At 36.7% G+C, this 20,743-nt stretch overlaps 1 protein-coding gene across 1 annotated transcript in view; it reads left to right on the forward strand.

Annotated features, from left to right (window-relative positions):
• RYR2 (ryanodine receptor 2) overlaps window positions 1-20,743 on the forward strand; it is a 564,826-nt gene that overhangs the window by 330,089 nt on the left and 213,994 nt on the right. The window contains exons 40-48 of the mRNA XM_055081210.1: window positions 175-318; window positions 2,254-2,527; window positions 6,539-6,653; window positions 8,504-8,636; window positions 8,843-8,946; window positions 11,961-12,096; window positions 12,643-12,829; window positions 14,586-14,691; window positions 17,638-17,758. Coding sequence (XP_054937185.1) covers window positions 175-318; window positions 2,254-2,527; window positions 6,539-6,653; window positions 8,504-8,636; window positions 8,843-8,946; window positions 11,961-12,096; window positions 12,643-12,829; window positions 14,586-14,691; window positions 17,638-17,758 — 1,320 coding nt within the window. The remainder of the gene's footprint in view (window positions 1-174; window positions 319-2,253; window positions 2,528-6,538; window positions 6,654-8,503; window positions 8,637-8,842; window positions 8,947-11,960; window positions 12,097-12,642; window positions 12,830-14,585; window positions 14,692-17,637; window positions 17,759-20,743) is intronic.

Below are 20,743 nucleotides of genomic sequence, written 5' to 3' on the forward strand. Positions count from 1 at the left end.
TATGAGTTGCTAGTGGCCAAGATGGCTTAACAGTGTCATCAGCTGTTTCAGACGTGGCAGCATTGCTTTAAGCTATGAATGGAAAAACTTGCAAAACCTGAGAATTATTTATCCTAAATGTTTTTTTAATATTATTTTTTCTTTTCTTCTTTCTCTTTGTTTTCTTCCTACTAGGAATTGAGCTGGATGAAGATGGGTCTCTGGATGGAAACAGTGATTTTACAATTAGAGGACGCCTGCTGTCCTTGGTAGAAAAGGTGACATACCTAAAGAAGAAGCAAGCTGAAAAGCCCGTTGAGAGTGACTCCAAGAAGTCGTGTAAGTTATGAAAGGGCACTGCCAAAATGACTCAACTACGGCATTTACTCATCACTTAAATATTATACTAGATGAACCAGTGAGAAAATTGAGTTTGCACCTTCCAAAAATCAGATTCTTAAGTAGATGCCTGTAGCTGGCAGAAGTAGACAGCAGCATCAGGCCATAATTGTAGAAACAGATTGAGAGATGGCAGCTTTGAAAGGATGGATGGGCTCCCTAGAGAACTAAACATTTAGGGATTGGATCAGTCTTATCAAGAGAAAGTATAAAGCAGGTAATTTAGCCTTCATATCTAAATATTATGCTATTGACTTTCAAATATTCTTGCATCAAGTTAAACCTTTTCTTAAAGTTTAAATAGATATTGTCTGTAACTGTATTTTGGTTCTGAAATATTTTCTAAAGTCTTATGCATTTCTGATTCATCCATATAAAATTTAACTGAAAAGTCACAGCTGATACTCTGTGAAACCAAATAAGCACACTGAGGCAATTGGTCTTTGAGACACTGCACGCTCATCCAAAAGGGTTTCATGAAGTAGGTCTGTGAGATCCGCTGACTTACTGTCTCACTGCTGAGACTCCATTCATTTAAGATGCAATGTTGGTTTATTAATGGCTTTTATGGAAAGAAAAAAAAAACTCATGAAAATTTTGTGTTTTTTTCACACTAACTTACAAGGGAAATCTTTTATCCATACAATTACTTCTAAATTTATTCTTCAGTATCACAACCAAAGTTGAGCCAGGTCTTCTTCAAAATCAGAGTTCAAAGTTTCTTATGAATCACTTTTTATTATTATCAATTTTGACCTATTAAAACTGACAACATGGTTTTGAGGTACGTGGAAGTATACTGGCATATTATCTAAATTTTGTATTTGGTTAAAATTGGTAGTTTTGTTTTTTTTTTTTTTTAGTATGGTATAGATTAAAACAGGTTAAACAGCTTCTTTTGGAAATCAGACAGTGTATCGATGATAGAAACTAAGTACCTATGTATGAATTAGTCACATCAACCCTACTTAGCTTTGATAATTTTACTATATATTTTAAGAGGTTTGGAAGTTCTATTGCTTTTAAGTGTGCTATTGCTTGTCACATTGCACGTAATCTTCTATGTATGGGGTAACTTTTCAACTTAATACAGTTTCACAATCAAATCCTTTTGAAGACATTTTAAGTGACAATTAGGGATACAAATTGAAGTAGAAATATAATTTCATGAGGTTGATACTACAAAGGACTCAAATGAGGAGACAGTTGGATAAAAAGAAAGCTCCTTGAATGTCCATGGTTGACCTTTATAAGGATATATGAAAAAGAATGGAACAAAGAAAATAAATGTAAAAGTAATAGAACCACTCATTGATTGCCCTATGGATTGCCAATAGTAGTTTTGAAAAAGTGGCTACAATTTTGAAACAGCTTAAATGCCTTAGTTTTTTGGGTTTCTTTTTTGTTTGTTTTTTGTTTTTTTTTTGCGGTACGCGGGCCTCTCACTGCTGCGGCCTCTCCCGTTGCGGAGCACAGGCTCCGGACGCACAGGCTCAGCGGCCACGGCTCACGGGCCCAGCCGCTCCGCGGCATGTGGGATCCTCCTGGACCGGGGCACAAACCCGCGTCCCGTGCATCGGCAGGCGGGCTCTCAACCACTGCGCCACCAGGGAATCCCCAATGCCTTAGTTTTAAGAATAGTTTTTAAAGAAAATATGGTGTATTTTTATCCTTGCATGTCTGTAACTCATCGGTATTGACATATTGACATTGAAGAATATTTAAATGAAGTTTATATTTTTCAAAAAATATATTTTTGAAATTCTGGCATAAATATTGATACCAGTTTGGCTTATCTGAGATATGCATTTGAAATGCCCATCTAATGTGCTTATTATTCTCCTTTTTTAAGAAGTATCCATAATTACTTTGCAGCCACTCTTCAGCAGTTGATTTCTGAGACCATGGTCCGATGGGCTCAAGAGTCTGTTATTGAAGACCCTGAGTTGGTGAGGGCCATGTTCGTGTTGCTCCATCGACAGTATGATGGCATTGGGGGTCTGGTCCGGGCTCTGCCAAAGACCTACACTATAAATGGTATTTCCGTGGAGGATACCATCAACCTGCTGGCATCTCTTGGTCAGATTCGTTCTCTGCTGAGTGTGAGAATGGGCAAAGAAGAAGAGAAACTTATGATTCGTGGATTAGGGTAAGTTATTTACTATTACAACCTTCGTCTTATAAATGTCTTCTTTCTAGTTGTTTATCGCATTAGTATAAATACACTGTCTAGATTTTATGATCATTAAATTAGATTCTCATTTTTCTAGAGATTATGTTTTAAAGCTAAATAGGAAAATTGCTCAATAACAAAACATGACTAATTTTACAACTAGATGCTAAGGTGGCTATAATATACAACAGATATCTTAGATTTTATTTTTATTAATTTCTCAGTAATGTACAATCACATATAAAAAAATACAGATTAATAAAAACACAGTAAAATCCACAGGGGGACAAACAATCATGAGCAGGAAATAACAAGGACATTTGCCTATGCCTATTGGGCCTTGAGCAAAGAATGGGGGATAAAACAACTGTTCTTAGAATTCAACATCATAGGTTGTACTTTATGTGGATTTCGGGGTTAACATTTTTTTATTGAGTTATAGTTGATTTGCAATGTTGTGTTAGTTTTTGGTGTACAGCAAAGTGATTCAATTATATATATATATATATATATATTCTTTTTCATATTCCTTTCCCTTGTGGTTTATTACAGGATATTGAATACAGTTCCCCATGACATACAATAGAACCTTGTTGTTTATCCATTCTATATATAATAGTTTGTATACGCTAGTCTTAAATAGGGTTAACATTTATACCTCATATGTAGTCTAAGGATCCCCAAGCTGAGAAATTAACATATAATTTGGCTCAGAGGTGTGCTTTCTCAACTCAATTCACTGTGAATTCTTGCAGGAAAAACCTACATACTACTAAAGATTAGCCCGCAATCAAAACTTGCAAAACACCCAAGGAAATAATCCACCATAGGCAAGGGTCTGCAAATAAAATAAAGAGTGGAGTTAGAACACCTCCCCCAAGAATTTCAGATCATAGAATGCCAGAAAGAGAACGTAAAGTTACTGTATTTAAAATGTTTAAAAATAGGAAAGAATAAATAAAATGTCCAAAAATAAGACACACAAAAGGTCCATGAAAATTTGAAAAATATCCAAATAGAAGTTCTAGAAATGAAAAATATAATAATTGAAATTGAGTAGTGATGAATAAAAGTATAGATAAATAAAGCTGAAGAGAATTAATAAATTGAATCATAGATCTGAGGAAATTAGTAATGCAACACTGAAAGATAGAGAAGTTAAGAGACATAGGGGATAGTATAAGGAGGTCCAGCATATGCTGAATAGGAGTTATAGAAAGACAGAATAGATGAGCTATATATGGAATGGGAACTTTGAAGAGCTGTTGGCTTGAGTTTTTCAGAATTGATGAAAAATATGAATTCACAGATTCCTAGAGTACAAATCGTTCCACATCCACAGCTGGATAGACTATAGTGAAACAGCATAAAACCAGTGATAAATAGAATATTTTGAAAGCAAATAGAAAAAGGACACTTGAAAAGAAACAATATTTAGAATTCTCAGTTGTAAAACTAGAGATCATAACTCAACGAAATATCACAAAGTTCCAACAGAAAATAGCCGTCAATTTACAATGTGTTACTCAACTAAGATTTCACCATCATGAGCTTGTGCTTCATGAGAATTTGGATATTGGAGTTTATATTCCATATTCAAGAGTGAGGGCAAAGCAAAGATATTTCAGAATGTTTACTTCAAGTCCCTCATTGAAAGGCCTTCTAAAGGCTGTATATTCTGGAAAAGAAAATGTAATTCAGAAGAATGGGAGGTAATCAATTTCAGAGAGTATATTACTGGAGCATATATGCATATATCTAAGCAATCATTAACAAGCTTGCATGATTTGGGGATAAGAAAATATGAGAGAATTAAAATGTCAGAGAAAAATAAAAGCTTAAATTAAGCTGTATGATATTCATAAGAGAAAATACCTAAATGTAAGGATGTAAAAATCTGGAATGTAGAATGTTGAAAAGTGATGTAAAAGACAAATATTTAGCACCCCCAACCAAAAAAAGCTAATCTGGTTCTATAAATAACAGATAAAAGAGGAGATAATGATAACTAGTGACATACGTAAAATAAAACACAAATAATAAAAACGATTAAAAAAACTCCGCGTTGGCTCTTTGAAAAACAACTAAGGAAATAGAATAACCGATGTTTTCTTTGGCTAGAAAAATAATTCTGAGGGGAAACGAAAGTATGGAAAGACTCAGATTATGTGGTATTTATGTACATTTTAAATTCAGAACACGATACTATATATTTCCTGTGGGACTATTAAGTATTTGAAATCATAAAACTGGGAGGTTATATTCCAAAAATCATTATGATTGCACACTAAAAATCAGTGTACTAATGGGACAAAGAGGGAAAACAGAAAAACCTAAACAACACAAGCTAATGTTCTTTATTTATAATTGTCTGTGCATGAGCCTTTTTTGGGGAATATTAGTACTTAAATCTAACTTGAGGGGGCCTCTCCTGAGAAGTGATCTTAATTAAATGAGAAAGAAAGCCTTCCAGGAAATGGAGAGCACTTTCTTTCTTAAATGACCATGTAACAAGTAAGATGTACCATTCACATATAAATCACTCACTAGGGATGAAACTCAAAATGATTCTGAAACAAGATAAAATGTTACTTTTTTGTGGTATTAGAAAGATCCTAAAATAACACATTTAATAAGTGGCAACCTGCCTACTGGTGATAGAATTAAAAATCCATTTAATTTACCTAGAACTAAAGGCAAATGAGATTTTTCAATTAGATACCTTCCAAAGTTAGGTCATGCAAAAGGATTTGAATTAACAGGAGAACAGATCTCATGATTACATCTGTGGTTTGAGAGTTGAAGGTTCTCTTGATAAATATGCTGCTATCTGATGTGAAGGAAAGGATGTCTTTCTTTACCTTATTTGTCCTTGCATTAAATAGATCAGACCTGTATTAGCCCTGGGCCCCCAAGTCATTTTTCTGAGTTGTGCTACCTAAAAACTGTCTTCATTAGCACAAACCTAAACAAAACTAAATTAAAAGTGAAGAACTAAAACAAAAAAAAAAAAAAAAAGAAAAGAAAAGAATCCCACTATTCCACTTTCTTGATGTAGCCAGAATAACTAAAAATTAGCATATGACTAAATGAATAGGTGAGTGACTCAATTAAGGTAACCCGATTCAAAGGGAAAGTTTCAGGTTTCTCGTTGATTGTACATTATTTTCTTGCTCTGGCTCCAACAGAAAGTGTTTTATAGAAAAGACTCTTGCATGATTTGCTATATGTTAAAATAAAAATCAACAGAGCTGTTTATTTGCAAGGAGTGCTAAACATTAAGATCTTTAAAAGTACCTTTACATAAGTATTGTAATAATGTGTAGTGCAATAATAATAATACAAAACATTCTAGGTATCATCTGCTGCTGTTTCTTTAAATTAAATGTCCCTTTTAATGAGTTGGATTACTCGTACCTGGACTTCATGTGTATTCAGTGTGTCTGGGAGAACGTGTATCCTTTAAAAGCATTTCGTCAGATTGATAACATAAATGTGGCAGGAAATAACACTACTGTTATTAAACATAGAAATAATGAATATAGTACTAAAAAAGCATATATGAAAAGCAGACATACTTATACAACAATTATTTATATAGAAATTTTCATAAGAAGATGGTATAACACTGCTTCATATTTCTATACAAAATAAGGTTGAACAAAATAAGATTTAATTTAGATATTCATAAAACTAGGAATAAGTGTCTCAAAGTCTGTTTCATATAGATGAATGTTTACCTATTTAGTACATTTCTTATAATTGAGAGTAGTAGAACACTTGTATGCTATTTTTGGTAGGCTGTCCGTATTTTTGAGAAAGACCCAATTGCGCTTATTAACTTTTATGGCTTAATGATGATTGTTCTTACTTTTCCATACATGCCAGTAATTATTTCAGAAAGATTTATCATGATCTCAGATACATTTTTATTTAAATTTTGCTCTGACTTCTGTGTTTCCCTTGTACCTATGTTGTCCTTTCTAGGGATATCATGAATAATAAAGTGTTTTACCAGCACCCTAATCTCATGAGGGCACTTGGGATGCACGAGACAGTGATGGAGGTCATGGTGAATGTCCTTGGAGGTGGGGAGTCCAAGGTAAAGGAAACCCTTGATTCTTGGGATGCCATTTATTGTAACCTCCTAGAACATGTACATGGCATATTCTTTTTTTTTTTTTTTGGTACGCGGGCCTCTCACCGTTGTGGCCTCTCCCATTGCAGAGCACAGGCTCCGGACACGCAGGCCCAGCGGCCATGGCTCATGGGCCCAGCCGCTCCGCGGCATGTGGGATCTTCCCGGACCGGGGCACGATCCTGTGTCCCCTGCATTGGCAGGCGGATCCTCAACCACTGCGCCACCAGGGAAGCCCCCCAGGAGTGTTTTTTAAAGAACACTTTTTGAAAAAAAATTGAACAAAACTGTACAGACTGAGACTTGGATATGCTTCTGCAGTCATCCCCCAGTATCCACAAGGGATTGGTTGCAGGACCTTCCTGCAGGTACCAAAATCCGCAAATGCTCGAGTCTCTTAGATGAAATGGTGTAGTATTTGTGTATAACTTAATGCACATCCTCTCATATACTTTAATTCATTTCTAGATCATTTATAATACCTAATACAGTGTAAATGCTATGTAAATAGTTGCTGTCATGCAGCAAATCCAAGTTTTGCTTTTTAGAACTTTCGGCATTTTTTTGCATTTTGGTTGAATCTGCAGATGTAGAACCTGCAAATTTAGAGGTCTGACTGTAGTTTTTTCTTTGATATTGATAACAGTTTTTCTTATGCCATGTAATTTGCTGCCTCCCAGATTATCCTCACGTAGGGGATATTTAGAAACATTAAAAGTTGATACTATGCTAATTTTGTAAGGTTTTGAATTATAAATCCATTTCCATCACAGTAGAAGTCCATAACACAAGCATGCTCTTCAGACCCCCCACCCCGTTCCCTTGACTCAGACAACAGTTGGTTCCACTAAATTCCTGGTCCAGACCAAGATTTGAAGATGATGCTCTATAGCATTTGCTGTTTTCAATGATTAAAATTTAAAATAAAAAAAATTTAAAACCAAACAAATAGAATAATATAATATACAACTCCATATAAAGCAGTACAATTTCATGACCTCTGATTTGCAAAATGTTTCAGGTTTTTTTGAAATTTTAAAATGTATTTTTCAAAATATAGATGTGATTCCATACTTCTCATGTTCCGACAACCAGTTAGACAGACCTATAAAGATATTTATAAAATACTCTGTTTAAGGATGACTTGGAGTCTTTAGGGATTATCTGTGGTATACTAGAATAAGAGCTAGGTCTCAGGGGAGATGTGTTTGCTGGGGCCCAGCAGGCAGACCTTCCAGGAAGGGTGTTCATCATAGGAGATGAGTCATGTGCCAGTCAGGGAGGATGTGAGTTCCTGGAATCTTAATAATAATACAACAGCGACACTGATGATAAAAACATCTTATTATGTGATTCCAAATATTAAACTGGGTATTTTTCACAATATGTCTCATTGAACTCTCCCTCCTTTGCCTCAAGTAAATATTATCATCCATCTTATTACAATTTTACAGAAGAGAATCAGTGAGATTGCATAATTCCCCAAGGAAGCACAGCTAATAATGTGTCAGGAATCACAGCTGAGCCTGTCTGGTTCCTAAACCAGGCCCATGCCACCTTTAGGTTTAGGGCTGTAGATTAATTCCAGATCAACCCATTGATGGCAGTGAGGCTTCAAATTAGTGCCAGGCTTGATTTTTGGTGGCTCTAGGACTAGATGAGTCCAAGTCTGGACATTCGAAGGTCTTCTGTACCTGAGGCTTGGCAGACATGGGCACACACAGGGATGGGCAATCTGATCGAGACCTCAACTTCAGAACTCAATTTTATAAAGATCCTTTGCTTTCCCAGCTAACTAAATGCTCTTTATGTAGGAAATCACTTTTCCCAAGATGGTGGCCAACTGTTGCCGTTTTCTCTGTTACTTCTGTCGTATAAGTAGGCAGAATCAGAAAGCAATGTTCGATCATCTCAGTTATTTACTGGAAAACAGCAGTGTTGGTCTTGGTAAGTAAATGTATGACTTTCATTTAATCTTTAAGATAAAAGGGATTTACTTATCGGATTTTAAACTTTAATGTAAATTAAGTTGGATTATTGCGATACGATACGTATTGCATTTAGAAATTCTAAGTGAAAGTGTGTTTTTTTTACATGGAATTCATAGTTGCAGGGCAATTCAAGTTTTGTTTCATCTTTGTTTCATTTAACAGCCTCACCAGCTATGAGAGGTTCAACGCCACTGGACGTGGCAGCAGCCTCAGTGATGGATAATAATGAACTAGCCTTAGCTTTGCGGGAGCCAGATCTGGAAAAGGTAAACAGCATCCCTGCCCTGTGTGTTTGTGTGAATTACACTTGTTCATAGTGGTTTCTGAAGATATTTAAATGTAATTATCCTATAGTTATAATTATTATAATTATAATATACTATGTATTATAAATATGTTACACTTATATGTAATATTATAAATTATAAAGAACAAGAAATTTGAGTTAAGGTATTTTCTCTGATTGCATGCATTTTTCTTTGGAAAGAGAATCAACTTACTCTATTCTTTTGCATTTTTGTCCTTTCCCGGTAATCTGCTGTCACTTCTGCTTTAATCATACAGTTTAGATTTCTTAAAAGAAATTGTTTCAACATCTTATATATACAATTTATATCACAGAAGTTTGCATATTACAGTGCAAGGTATCATTGATATACTGAAGGCCATGCACTCTAAGCATATTAGGCCACATATATGTTTACCAAAATATGGATAAATTTCCCCCATGTTTTAATTGCAGTTGCTTTCTAAGTGGTCTTCCTGATCCCTCCCTTGCAGCCAGAGTAAGTCTCTTGAAAGGATCATATTAATCCTCTGCCCAGAACTCTTGAAAGACTTCTATCTCACTTTGAGCGTACGCTTAGAGGCATTCCAATAGCTCCATCCAGTCAGTCTTAGTTCATTTCCTGCAATTCTCCGGGTCTCTCTTTTTGCTCCAGCCACGCTGGACCCCTTGCTGTCACTGGAACTTGCTAGGTGTGCTCCTGCCCTAGGGCCTTTGCCCTTGCTGTTCCCTCCGTCTGCAACATTCTTCTGCCAGACGTCCTCATGGCTCTTTTCCAGACATCCTTCCAGTCATTGCTCCAAAGTCACCTTCTTTTCAGTTCTTCCATGTCTGTGCTATAGTTTAAATATTTATGGTTTAAAATTACATTTTAATACAAATATATTTTACTAAAATCTGTATATTTATGTATTTTTCAAAATCTACTCCTTACCATAATGTAAGGCCAGTGAGTACAGGGCATTTTTTTCTCGGCTGCTCATTGCTTTTTCCCAGTCTTAGCATTGGCACTGGGTAGACGCTCAACGCATAGCTGTTGAAAGCATGAAAAAGTGAACTCTTCCGCAAATCTTTCTGACATTCCAGTCAAGCGTCATGAAGCTTTGCATCTCTAAATAACCTCTGGAGAATTTTCTCCCATATATAATTTGAAATGTTTTTATCTACACACTGATAAAATAGCTAGTATTTTTAAAAAGTAGACAATGCTGAACACTGAGTAGGCTTTGGAGCAACTGGAACGCTCATCTACTTGCTGTTGGGATGAAAAATGGTTAAGTCAGTTGGAAAGCAGTTTGTCATTATTTTTAATAAGTTAAACATACCTAACATAAATATGCACCTAGCCTTTCCACTCCTAGGTAGTTACTCAATAGTAATACAGATATATGTCCACACAGAGATGTGTACATGGATGTTGATAATGGCTTTATTCATCTGAGCCCAAAACTGGAGACAGCTCACCAGACAACTGGTGAATGGATAAACAACACTGGGGTATTTCCATAAGTAGCGAGTTGCCATGATTAGGCTATAAAAAGGAATGTGGGACTGACATGTACTCCAGCATGAATGAATCTCAAAATCGTTATTCTGAGTGAAATAAGCCAGGCTCAGAAATACCCATAATGGATGACTGCATGTATCAGTGTCCTAGAACATGTAAGCTAGTTTGTAGTGGCAGAAAGCAGGTTGTCAGGACCAAGGCTTGTAGGGACGGATGGTCTGCAAAAGACACAGGGACCTGCGGAGCAATGGAAAATACTCTACATCTTGATTTTGGGTTCTTACAGATGGATAAATCTCTGAAAGATCATTGAATTTATACTTTAAATAGATGAATTTATTGTACATAAATTATACCTCAATAAGGATGATGTAAAATATTTTTAGCCTTATTATTTATTTATTTTTAAGCCTGGCTTAGCTTGTGACTGAGCTTGGTGTAGCTTACTTTGTTTGATAAGTTGCTCCTCCAACCATCTGCTACCATTGATAGTGACTTCTTTAGGGATTCCTTTTTTTTTTTTTTTTTTTTTTAGGGCTTTCTTTTAAAACTGGTTCTGTTATGAAATCTTATATAGAGAACCAACATTCACCTAAGACAGAATATTTTAAAAGGCCAAGCTAAGCAGAAATTTTAATGTGTTAAGTTTAACAAAACAGAAAGGTTGGTAGTATTATCCCAAACTTAACAGACAGTGAAACGTGGTTCAAGATGATACACTAGGGCTTCCCTGGTGGCGCAGTGGTTGAGAGTCTGCCTGCCGATGCAGGGGACACGGGTTCGTGCCCTGGTCCGGGAAGATCCCACATGCCACGGAGCGGCTAGGCCCGTGAGCCATGGCCGCTGAGCCTGTGCGTCCGGAGCCTGTGCTCCGCAACAGGAGAGGCCACAACAGTGAGAGGCCCGTGTACCGCAAAAAAAAAAAAAAAAAAAGATGATACACTAAGTTCTAATACAGGTCAGATTTGAACCCAACGATATTTGACTCTGAGCTTAGTTTTCTCAACTTCTCTAGGTGTCCTCTCACACACACCCCTTCCACCATTACACTGATATTTTATTTTGGAAGTAAATTCACTTCTTTAAAATATCATCGTATCTCAGATGGATCTTTCACTATCTCAGATGGATTCAGGTTTTACACCGGGCCAGAGGCCATTAGGCATTTTTGAAGTTTATCAAATATTATGACTCTTGTAGGTAAAAGTCTCAAATGATATGAAATTTAGGAATATTTTTCTTTCATGGAGTTCATTCATAAACATTTTTACTATGATAGCACTTTGTTACAGTTTGTCAGTATTTCTTAATTCTAAGGTTTTACTAAAGGGGGTTCATATAGATGGTCATGAGATTAAAAAGAACTTGCAAAAATGCATTCGTTTTAAACCATCCCTTGATAATAGCATTTACCATGTCTAGTGCAAGCTTCTAATGAGTATCTCACCCAAGGGGTAACGTTTTTGTTTATCATCTTGCTTTTGCAGGTAGTGCGCTATTTGGCTGGTTGTGGACTGCAAAGTTGTCAGATGCTGGTGTCGAAGGGTTATCCAGACATTGGGTGGAATCCAGTTGAAGGAGAGAGATATCTTGACTTTCTCAGATTTGCTGTCTTCTGTAATGGTAGGATGAATCGCTTAGGGTCTTTTATGGTCATTATTAAAACTGCAAAAAAAATAGATGTATAAAATAATGAGGCATCCCAGCATTTTCATGAAGGAAGTAGATAGTAATAAAGAAATTGAATATTTTATAATCAGTAGGCTTTTTCACAGTAATAATTTATTTTGTAATATTTATTTTGATCGTGATGCTGGGCTTTCATTATTAAGTAAAAATTTTTAGGCACTTACATTCTTGCTGTTTTTATAATTAGATTCTAATAATAGCTAGGATCAAGACTTCACTTCCTATAACAAATTAACAAAAATGAATAGTTTATACCTCCATCATGCTTTTCTTTACTTGGAAAATTTTAAGTGCAAGAAAAGAAATTTACTGAGTCTTATGGACAGAACACTAGTAATTTGGATTCAACTTTGGCTCTACTACTACCTTATTAGGTTTTAGTTATTTTTCTTTAAATATAAGCAGATTAGTATAACATTGTTTGCTCAGAACTTCCACGTAGTCAGTGTTTGCTTACCCCTGTTCCCCGTTTGATCTTAGGGGAAAGCGTGGAGGAGAATGCAAATGTCGTGGTGAGATTGCTCATCCGGAGGCCTGAGTGTTTCGGTCCTGCCTTGAGGGGGGAAGGTGGGAATGGTCTGCTCGCAGCCATGGAAGAAGCCATAAAAATAGCTGAGGATCCTTCTCGAGATGGTCCCTCACCAACTAGTGGATCCAGCAAAACCCCGTAGGTCGAATATACACACTTTTAAGATTAAATGATACTACTTGACTTTTAATTTTACAAAACATAATTTGCGTTCTCTTAATTGCAGTATAATTCTCCAGATTTCTTCCCTTGAAAATGAAATGTGTTTTGAGAGAAAGGATGGAAGTTGCTGCTGGAATAGGGTGAATGAACAAAGAGAGACCTCAGGAAGATTGTATGGATTTAGTCGAAAAAAACTTAGGTTGTAGGAGGAGATGTATTTTGTGAATTTTCTCAGGGCTCTAGGGAGTAGTGAGTTCTTACAAATGATGGCAGGTGAGCCTTTGAAATTAGAATAGAGTTTACTGGGAGGTTAGCTGGAACGAGTTTCCATGATAATAGTGAGAGGGAAAGAGACGTTTAGCAAGAGGATGGGGACTTAACTAAACTGGTGTGTTGGCAGAGAAAAGGGGATGTTGTCACTTTGAGGAGCAAAATGCTTTATTAAGGTCTTGGTGACCGGGGAGGCAGGGACTACCTTATATTTCTCCGTTGTCTTTGTTGTTAATACTTGATTCCAGCAATAAATTCATCCAGGTGTGTTGCTTCCTTTTTTTTTCTTTCTTGGCCACATCACGTGGCATGCAGGATCTAGTTCCCCGACCAGGGATCGAACCCATGTTCTCTGCAGTGGAAGCATGGAGTCTTAACCACTGGACCTCCAGGGAAGTCCCAGCTTCCTAGTTTTTTAATGTGTGGAGCTGAGTGTCTTGCTAGGGGGCCATGTACCACACTGCTAGCACCACTGGTAAAGATATAACATAGGGCTTATTGGAGGCAATTTTCCAAGCAAAGAGGTGGTCCTGCAAACCCTGGTTCTCCCACTTAGAGATCTGGCGTAAATGTTCCATAGACAGCAAGGCCAGGGTTCCAGGCTGGGAGCACTCCAAGAGCAAGTTACATATTTATCAGTTAGCTGTTGAGGAACTAGGAATCCCTTAGTTTTTCTAACAAGTAGAAAATATACCAAGAGATTGCTGGTCGAGTACCACCTGAGCGGGTGTGCACCTGAGGGCCTTGGGAACAGCATTGCTTGCGAGGAACAATATTGTCAACAGGCCTTGCTATTACTCTGCAGACTGCTGAGTCCAGCTGAGGCAGCTGTTGGCCAGGCCACTGAACGAGGAATGACATGATCTTCCAGGGCCATCCAAATTTGTCTCTTATCAATGAGATAATGAAATATTTATGTTTTTCATGTTGTATTACTTGGGAGTGAGTGGGTGGGGCAGAGTAAAGAGAGAGGTGAGTAAATGAAATCACGTTTATGAAGTACTCTGGGCAAATCACTGTACTGGGTGCCTTGTATATATGTCATCTTATAGGACAGATCTTTGTCACCCTTTTTCTAAATGTATGCTGTTGACAAAAGTAAACTTACCAAGTTCTTCAGTCAATTATTTTCTGTTAATATCTTGTCTGCCAGTAGAAATGAGCAGAATCCATCAAATTAATAATTCGTCTTTTTTTTTTCCATTTTGAAGGAGTCTTAATATTAAAGTTCCCACAGATGCCTTCTTGGTGATAGAAGCTCAAATCTTGTCTTTAACCCATTTTTATTTTCCTTTTTGAAATGTCAAGCTGTATATTAAACACATATGTGAAAAGTGTCAGAAGAGGCAGAATTAATTACCATACTGGTCCCTTTCCTCTGAGAAGTATGTAATAAATCTGAAACGTCATTTTATTATCCCGTTTGCTTTTCTTTCTGTTTCTTTTGAAAAATCCACGAAAGTGATACAGAAGAGGAGGAAGATGATACCATCCACATGGGGAATGCCATCATGACATTTTATGCAGCTTTGATTGACCTGTTAGGACGCTGTGCTCCCGAAATGCATGTAAGTGTCGTGGGGTCCAAGAACAAAACTCCTGGCTTATTCCTCTTTGTTAAGACATCCATCACTGGCAAAACCCACAAAAGTATCCAAAACCAGCAATCTTCATGCTCCATTAAAAATAATCACTGCAGCCTCATTGCTGAACGAGTGTTTGTTTAGTTGGAAATATCTTCTTGGTTACAAAAATTAGTGATGAGATTTCGTTATGAGTCATTAATAGAAGAGTCAGTTACTAATATATCTCCAAAACTCATATAAGCCTCCCACACTTTAAGAAGGAAAGAACTTATTTTTCCTATACAGTGTCCTTTCCTGTTGTAGTGCATGCAGAAAGCACCACTCCTATCAAGGGTTGTTTCCTTGCTATATAATATTTAGTCCTTTTGAAGGAGCTGCTACGTGCTGGCCACTGGTTTAAGGGAAAGTGGGGCTGGGAGCAGGTCAGGGGAAAGGAAAGAGCTATGTAGACCCTATTGATTAGTGTTTTCATAAATTTTTTGACCAAAAGGTAATTGAAGTTCATAGAACGATACTTACTTTTAACTCTGTAGTACATTCTGCTATTTTCTACTTTATTCTAATCTATTCTGTTTTCTTTCATTATATTAATTTTAAAAATGCTAGCCAGGGTCCATAAAATTAGCTTCATGATCTGTTGATGGGAACAGCCAGAGTCTGAAGCACATCAATGTGTGGTCATCCAGTCCTGGGGAAGAAAGCAAATACACTTCTAACTGCTCTGAGCATGAAGCCAAAGTGACTGTTATAACACATCACCTTTCTCCCTCTGCCCTTCGAACCTATGTCTTTTTTTGGGGGGGTGTAGGGGGAGTGGGGTTTGCTTGTTTGTTTTTGTCTCTTTCTCTCACACCCATAGGTTAAAACTTTCTTGCTTTCTGGATGTAATCTTTTGTTGTGAACGGAGAGGAATCACAGGATGGAGAAATACTAGAATGTTAGAAAACCTGGAGTTTGATTTTTTTTTGTGTGTGTGTGTGTGGTATGCGGGCCTCCCTCTGCTGCGGCCTCTCCCATTGCGGAGCACAGGCTCCGGACGCGCAAGCCCAGCGGCCACGGCTCACGGGCCCAGCCGCTCCGCGGCATGTGGGATCCTCCCAGACCGGGGCGCGAACCCAGTTCCCCTGCATCGGCAGGCGGACGCGCAACCACTGCGCCACCAGGGAAGCCCCATGGAGTTTGATTTTTTTGTAACGACTTAACTTGCTCTCAACGAGATTTTCATTATAGTAAATGGGAATAGACTATCAAAAATTTGTGTGCTGGAAGGTCATTGCAGAGAAAAAACTTTATGCTCACAATATTCATTCTTTTCCTGTTAAAGTGGAAGATCAAAGGAACCATGAGAGAAATTATGCTAATAAATAGAAGATTTTTGTTCTATTATATTAAAGGGAAAAACAACCAAGTGACTTAATAAGGGACTGACCTTGGCACTTCAGAAATTTATTCACCTTCAACAGCCATTAATTGAGGACTTCCTAGGTGTCAGAAATTGTGCTTGTGTTTCACACTCTGTGGTGAAGGAACAGATGCGTTCCCTGGCTTTGGAAGCTTCCAGTCTGTTGCAGAGACGGGCTGAGATCCTTGACTATGTCAGGTCCACGATCTTCATAGATACTTCATTAGCTAGTGGAGGTCTAAAACACCTGTTAGGATCCATGTTCACCATTTTCCCCAACATTATAAACCCATCCTTGGGAGAAATCAGGGTAGAATATAGGTGGATATACAATTACATTTTTATCGCAAAACAAAAAAGGTTAAACCAGCCTAAATATTAGTATATGTTCAGAACCTAAAGATAATAATTTTTCCCTTAGTATTATTGCTCATGTTATGGATAGATATTTATATGTAATTTTGAGGGGTAAGCATTCACAGACTTATCAGTCTTAAAATACTTTAATACCCCAGAGAGGATAAAAATTATTATTCTCATGGATATACCTGTTGGCCTAGACTGCAGTATGTGACTCAGTGTGTGCTGAAGTCAATGAAAATTGCGTGGCAAGTAAGTATCTGTCTGTAAGCCTGAAACAGCACTTTCTGAGAGAGTTTCAACTTTATTATTTATTTTTAATTAAAAAATTTTTAATTAAAGTATAATTGATTTACAATATTATATTAGTTTCAGGTGTACAACATAGTAATTCAGTATTGTTATAGGTTATACTCTGTTTAAAGTTATTATAAAATATTGGCTGTATTCCCTGTGCTGTACAATATAACCTTGTATCTTATTTATTTATACATAATAGCTTATAGCTCTTCATTCCCTACCCCTGTCTTGCCCCTCCCCCCTTCCCTCTCCCCATTGGTATCCACTAGTTTGTTTTCTGTAACTGTGGGTCTGTTTCTGTTTTGTTATATTGGTTCATTTGTTTTATCTTTTAGATTCCACATACAGTGATCATGTACAGTATTTGTATTTCTCTGTCTGACTTATTTCACTAAGGGTAATGCCCTCCAGTTCTACCCATGTTGTTGCAAATGGCAAAATTTCATTCTTTTTTATGGCTGAGTAGTAGTCTGTTGTGTGTGTGTCTATCTATCCATATCTATATCTATATAGATATAGATATGGATAGATAGACACACACACCACATCTTTATCCATTCTTCTGTTGATGGACACTTAGGGTGCTATATCTAGGCAATTCTGTTATGAACATTTGGGTACATATATGTTTTTGAATGAGTGTTTCTGTTTTCTTTGGATATATACCCAGGAGTGTAATTGCTAAATCATAGAGTGGTTCTATTATTAAAGAGGTCTAACTTTATATATATATATATATATATATATATATATAATTAACAGACAATTATTTTAGACTTGGATTCCCATTCTTCCAATTTTCTAGATAGAATTAGAACACTGATTTCACAAAGTTATTCTTTGTTCCTTTATTTTTCTGCCTGTAGTTGATTCATGCTGCTAAGGGAGAAGCCATCAGAATCAGGTCTATTTTGAGATCCCTGATTCCACTGGAAGATTTGGTGGGAGTAATCAGCATTGCTTTTCAGATGCCAACGATAGCCAAAGGTAAGGTGAATTTCCATTCTTTGTAATTCAGTAGGACGTGGATGGTGTGATGTTTTCAATAAGATCATCAGTACCCACGGTTTCTTTCTCTGCAGCATAGTTACACTACAAAAGTTTCTTTTAAAAAATGAACTACATCTGTATCATTCTTCTAGATTCCACATATATGTGTTAATATACAGTATTTGTTTTTCTCTTTCCGACTTCACTCTGTACGACAGACTCTAGATCTATCCACATCTCTACAAATGACCCAATTTCATTCCTTTTTATGGCTGAGTAATATTCCACTGTATATATGTTAACGCATATATGTGAAATCTAGAAAAATGATACAGATGAACCAATTTGCAGGGCAGGAATAGAGATGCAGATGTAGAAAACGGATGTGTGGACATAGAGGGATGAATTGGGAGATTAGGATTGACATATATACACTACCATGTGTAAAAAAGATAGCTAGTGGAAACGTGCTGTATAGCACAGAGAGATCAGCTTGGTGCTCTGTGGTGACCTAGAGTGGTGGGATGGAGGGGTGGTCCGAGGGAGGTCCAAGAGGGAGGGAATATATGTATACATATAGGTGACTCGCTTCATCATACAGCAGAAACTAACACAGCATTGTAAAGCAACTATACCCCAATTTAAAAAAATATATTTTTTATAAAATATTTTCTACATGCCTTGTTTTTAAACAGCTCTGTTTCCAAAGAGATTTTAATTCTTTTTCAGGTGACATTTCAGTTTCCAGAAAAGGGAAATAAGCATCTCAACTGTTTTATCTAATGTCTCTCCTAGAGTTCTTTGGTCCCCTATTCTCTTTCTTGACAGCAACACCTTAATTCACTCTTTTTGATAGTTTTCGTGGTCACTTTCTTATAATACATTTTTTCTAAAACAATGGTCATAGGTTTTGACTTCGTGATTTAAAAATTGCCAGTGTGTTGAAAGAAGTGCTCTTTTCAAGACTGAGAACATTTTGGAAAGATTTGTTTCTCCCCATTTTAACTCAACGTTTATTGTTCTTTTACAACATGCCATTTTTGGTTTAGAACTGCTTGTGGTTAGTTTTCCAGTGTTAACTCAAAAGCATGTAAAATAAAATCAACAGACTCTCCATATAAATGCCCAGAAGCTGTGATTCCTTACAGCCCTGCTTGCGTTAGGTTGGGAGGAGATGGGAAGGCCCAGCTCAGGAAGGATGGAGTGATGAGCTGATGCTTTACTGTGGAGGTGGTGACAGGGCCCTGATTCTCCCCCATGCTGAGCCCCTGCACTAGCCCAGACTACAACAGAAATGGCACATGGCCTGGGCCCAAGGCCTAATTCCCTGTTGGTAATTCACTCTCTGCCTCCCATTAAAAAAATTTAAGCAGTTACTGAAGGCACCTAAAAGATATGTCAGGTCCCAAATTATACTTTATTCTCCCTTTTTCCAATGGCAGTTTTGCTCTGTTTTCCAGACTTTATTGGATATTGTTACATATATCATTTTTATACAAACTTCTGATTTTAGAACAAAAACACAATTAGATAGGAAGTACACGTGCTGACCCTTTTCTTTCATGAATTATGCCCAGAGAAGATTAGCTGTCAATGCCTCAAGTCTAGAATGAGGTGACCACTGTGTAATGGCAAGCGGTCTACCCTACTTGGCGGCCGTATTGTTAGGAAGTAAAGTTTCGTGTTTGCTAACCTTACACACCCGCATCTTCCGGTGACACAAACAGCCATGATAACTGAATACTCATTCTAAATTTAGGGAAAGCTGGACCTTAAAAACTGTCCCCTAGCTTTTTGTCTTCTTCACTTTAGGCAGTTTCTTTTTCTTGTGTATAAACAGACTCTCATTTACCTTCTTTTCATCTTACTTCTAACTCGCGTCCATTTACTTAACTGAAATATCTTGTCTTTCTCCTACGTTTTGAACCACAAAATTGACACTCTCAGGAAAAAAGAAAAGAATAATGCCAGTGACACACAGATTAGGGAATAAAGAAATGCTAGCCTTTACGGTTAAAATCAGTAAGAACCAAAGAACCAAAAACAAGGACTCTAAGAGTGTCCAGATGTCCCTTTCAGAATTGCCCCAAAAGTCTCAATACACCTCCTTTTCCTCCAGTTATCTGTCTTTACTATCCTTTAAGATTTTCCAAGTTAGTTTCTTTCCTGTCCTGTTTAGTTGGGTTATAGTAATGTTATGCCTTTTTTGTCATAAATATGCAGTATATTGTCTACCTTAGGATTTAAAGGATTTTTTGTGAACTATCACAGTCACACTGAAAGCTAATTTTTAAAACACCATCTACTGGTCATTGTTAAATTGATGCTTTTTTTTTTTTTAAACTTCTTTCTTTTTATGGAGAATGTAGACAGAAACTTGTATGTTTTCATTTTGCTGTGGTATGCATTAAATCAACTTTAAAAACTCAAACCATCAATATTTCTTCTTAGGTTTCAATGACAAGTCAGTTGGTTCTTTAAGCATCACCAGCTATTGTTGATAATTCCTATTATATGTTCTGTATTTAGTATGTGAAGTTTGTCTCTAAACATTAGTACCCTGCCCCTCGGTATTAGCTAAGGCCTTTCTCATACATTTTTTTCCTAGGCCATGAGTTTTATTTTTAATTTTTATTTTGTATTGGAGTATAGTTGATTTATAATGTTGTGTTAGTTTCAAGTGTACAGCAAGGTGAATCAGTTATACACATACATATATCTATTCTTTTTGAGATTCTTTTTCCAATTAGGTTATTACAGAGTATTGAGTAGAGTTTCCTGTGCTATACAGTAGGTCCTTGTTGATTATCTGTTTTATATATAGTAGTGTGTATATGTCAGTCCCAACCTCCTAATTTATCCCTCCCCCCCACCACCTTTCCCCTTTGGTAACCATAGGTTTGTTTTCTAAGTCTGTGAGTCTGTTTTCTGTTTTGTAAATAAGTTCATTTGTATCTTTTTTTTTTTTTTTTTTTTTTTTTT

This window comes from Physeter macrocephalus, chromosome 20 (assembly GCF_002837175.3).
Source record: "Physeter macrocephalus isolate SW-GA chromosome 20, ASM283717v5, whole genome shotgun sequence".
Classification (NCBI taxonomy): Eukaryota; Metazoa; Chordata; class Mammalia; order Artiodactyla; family Physeteridae; genus Physeter; species Physeter macrocephalus.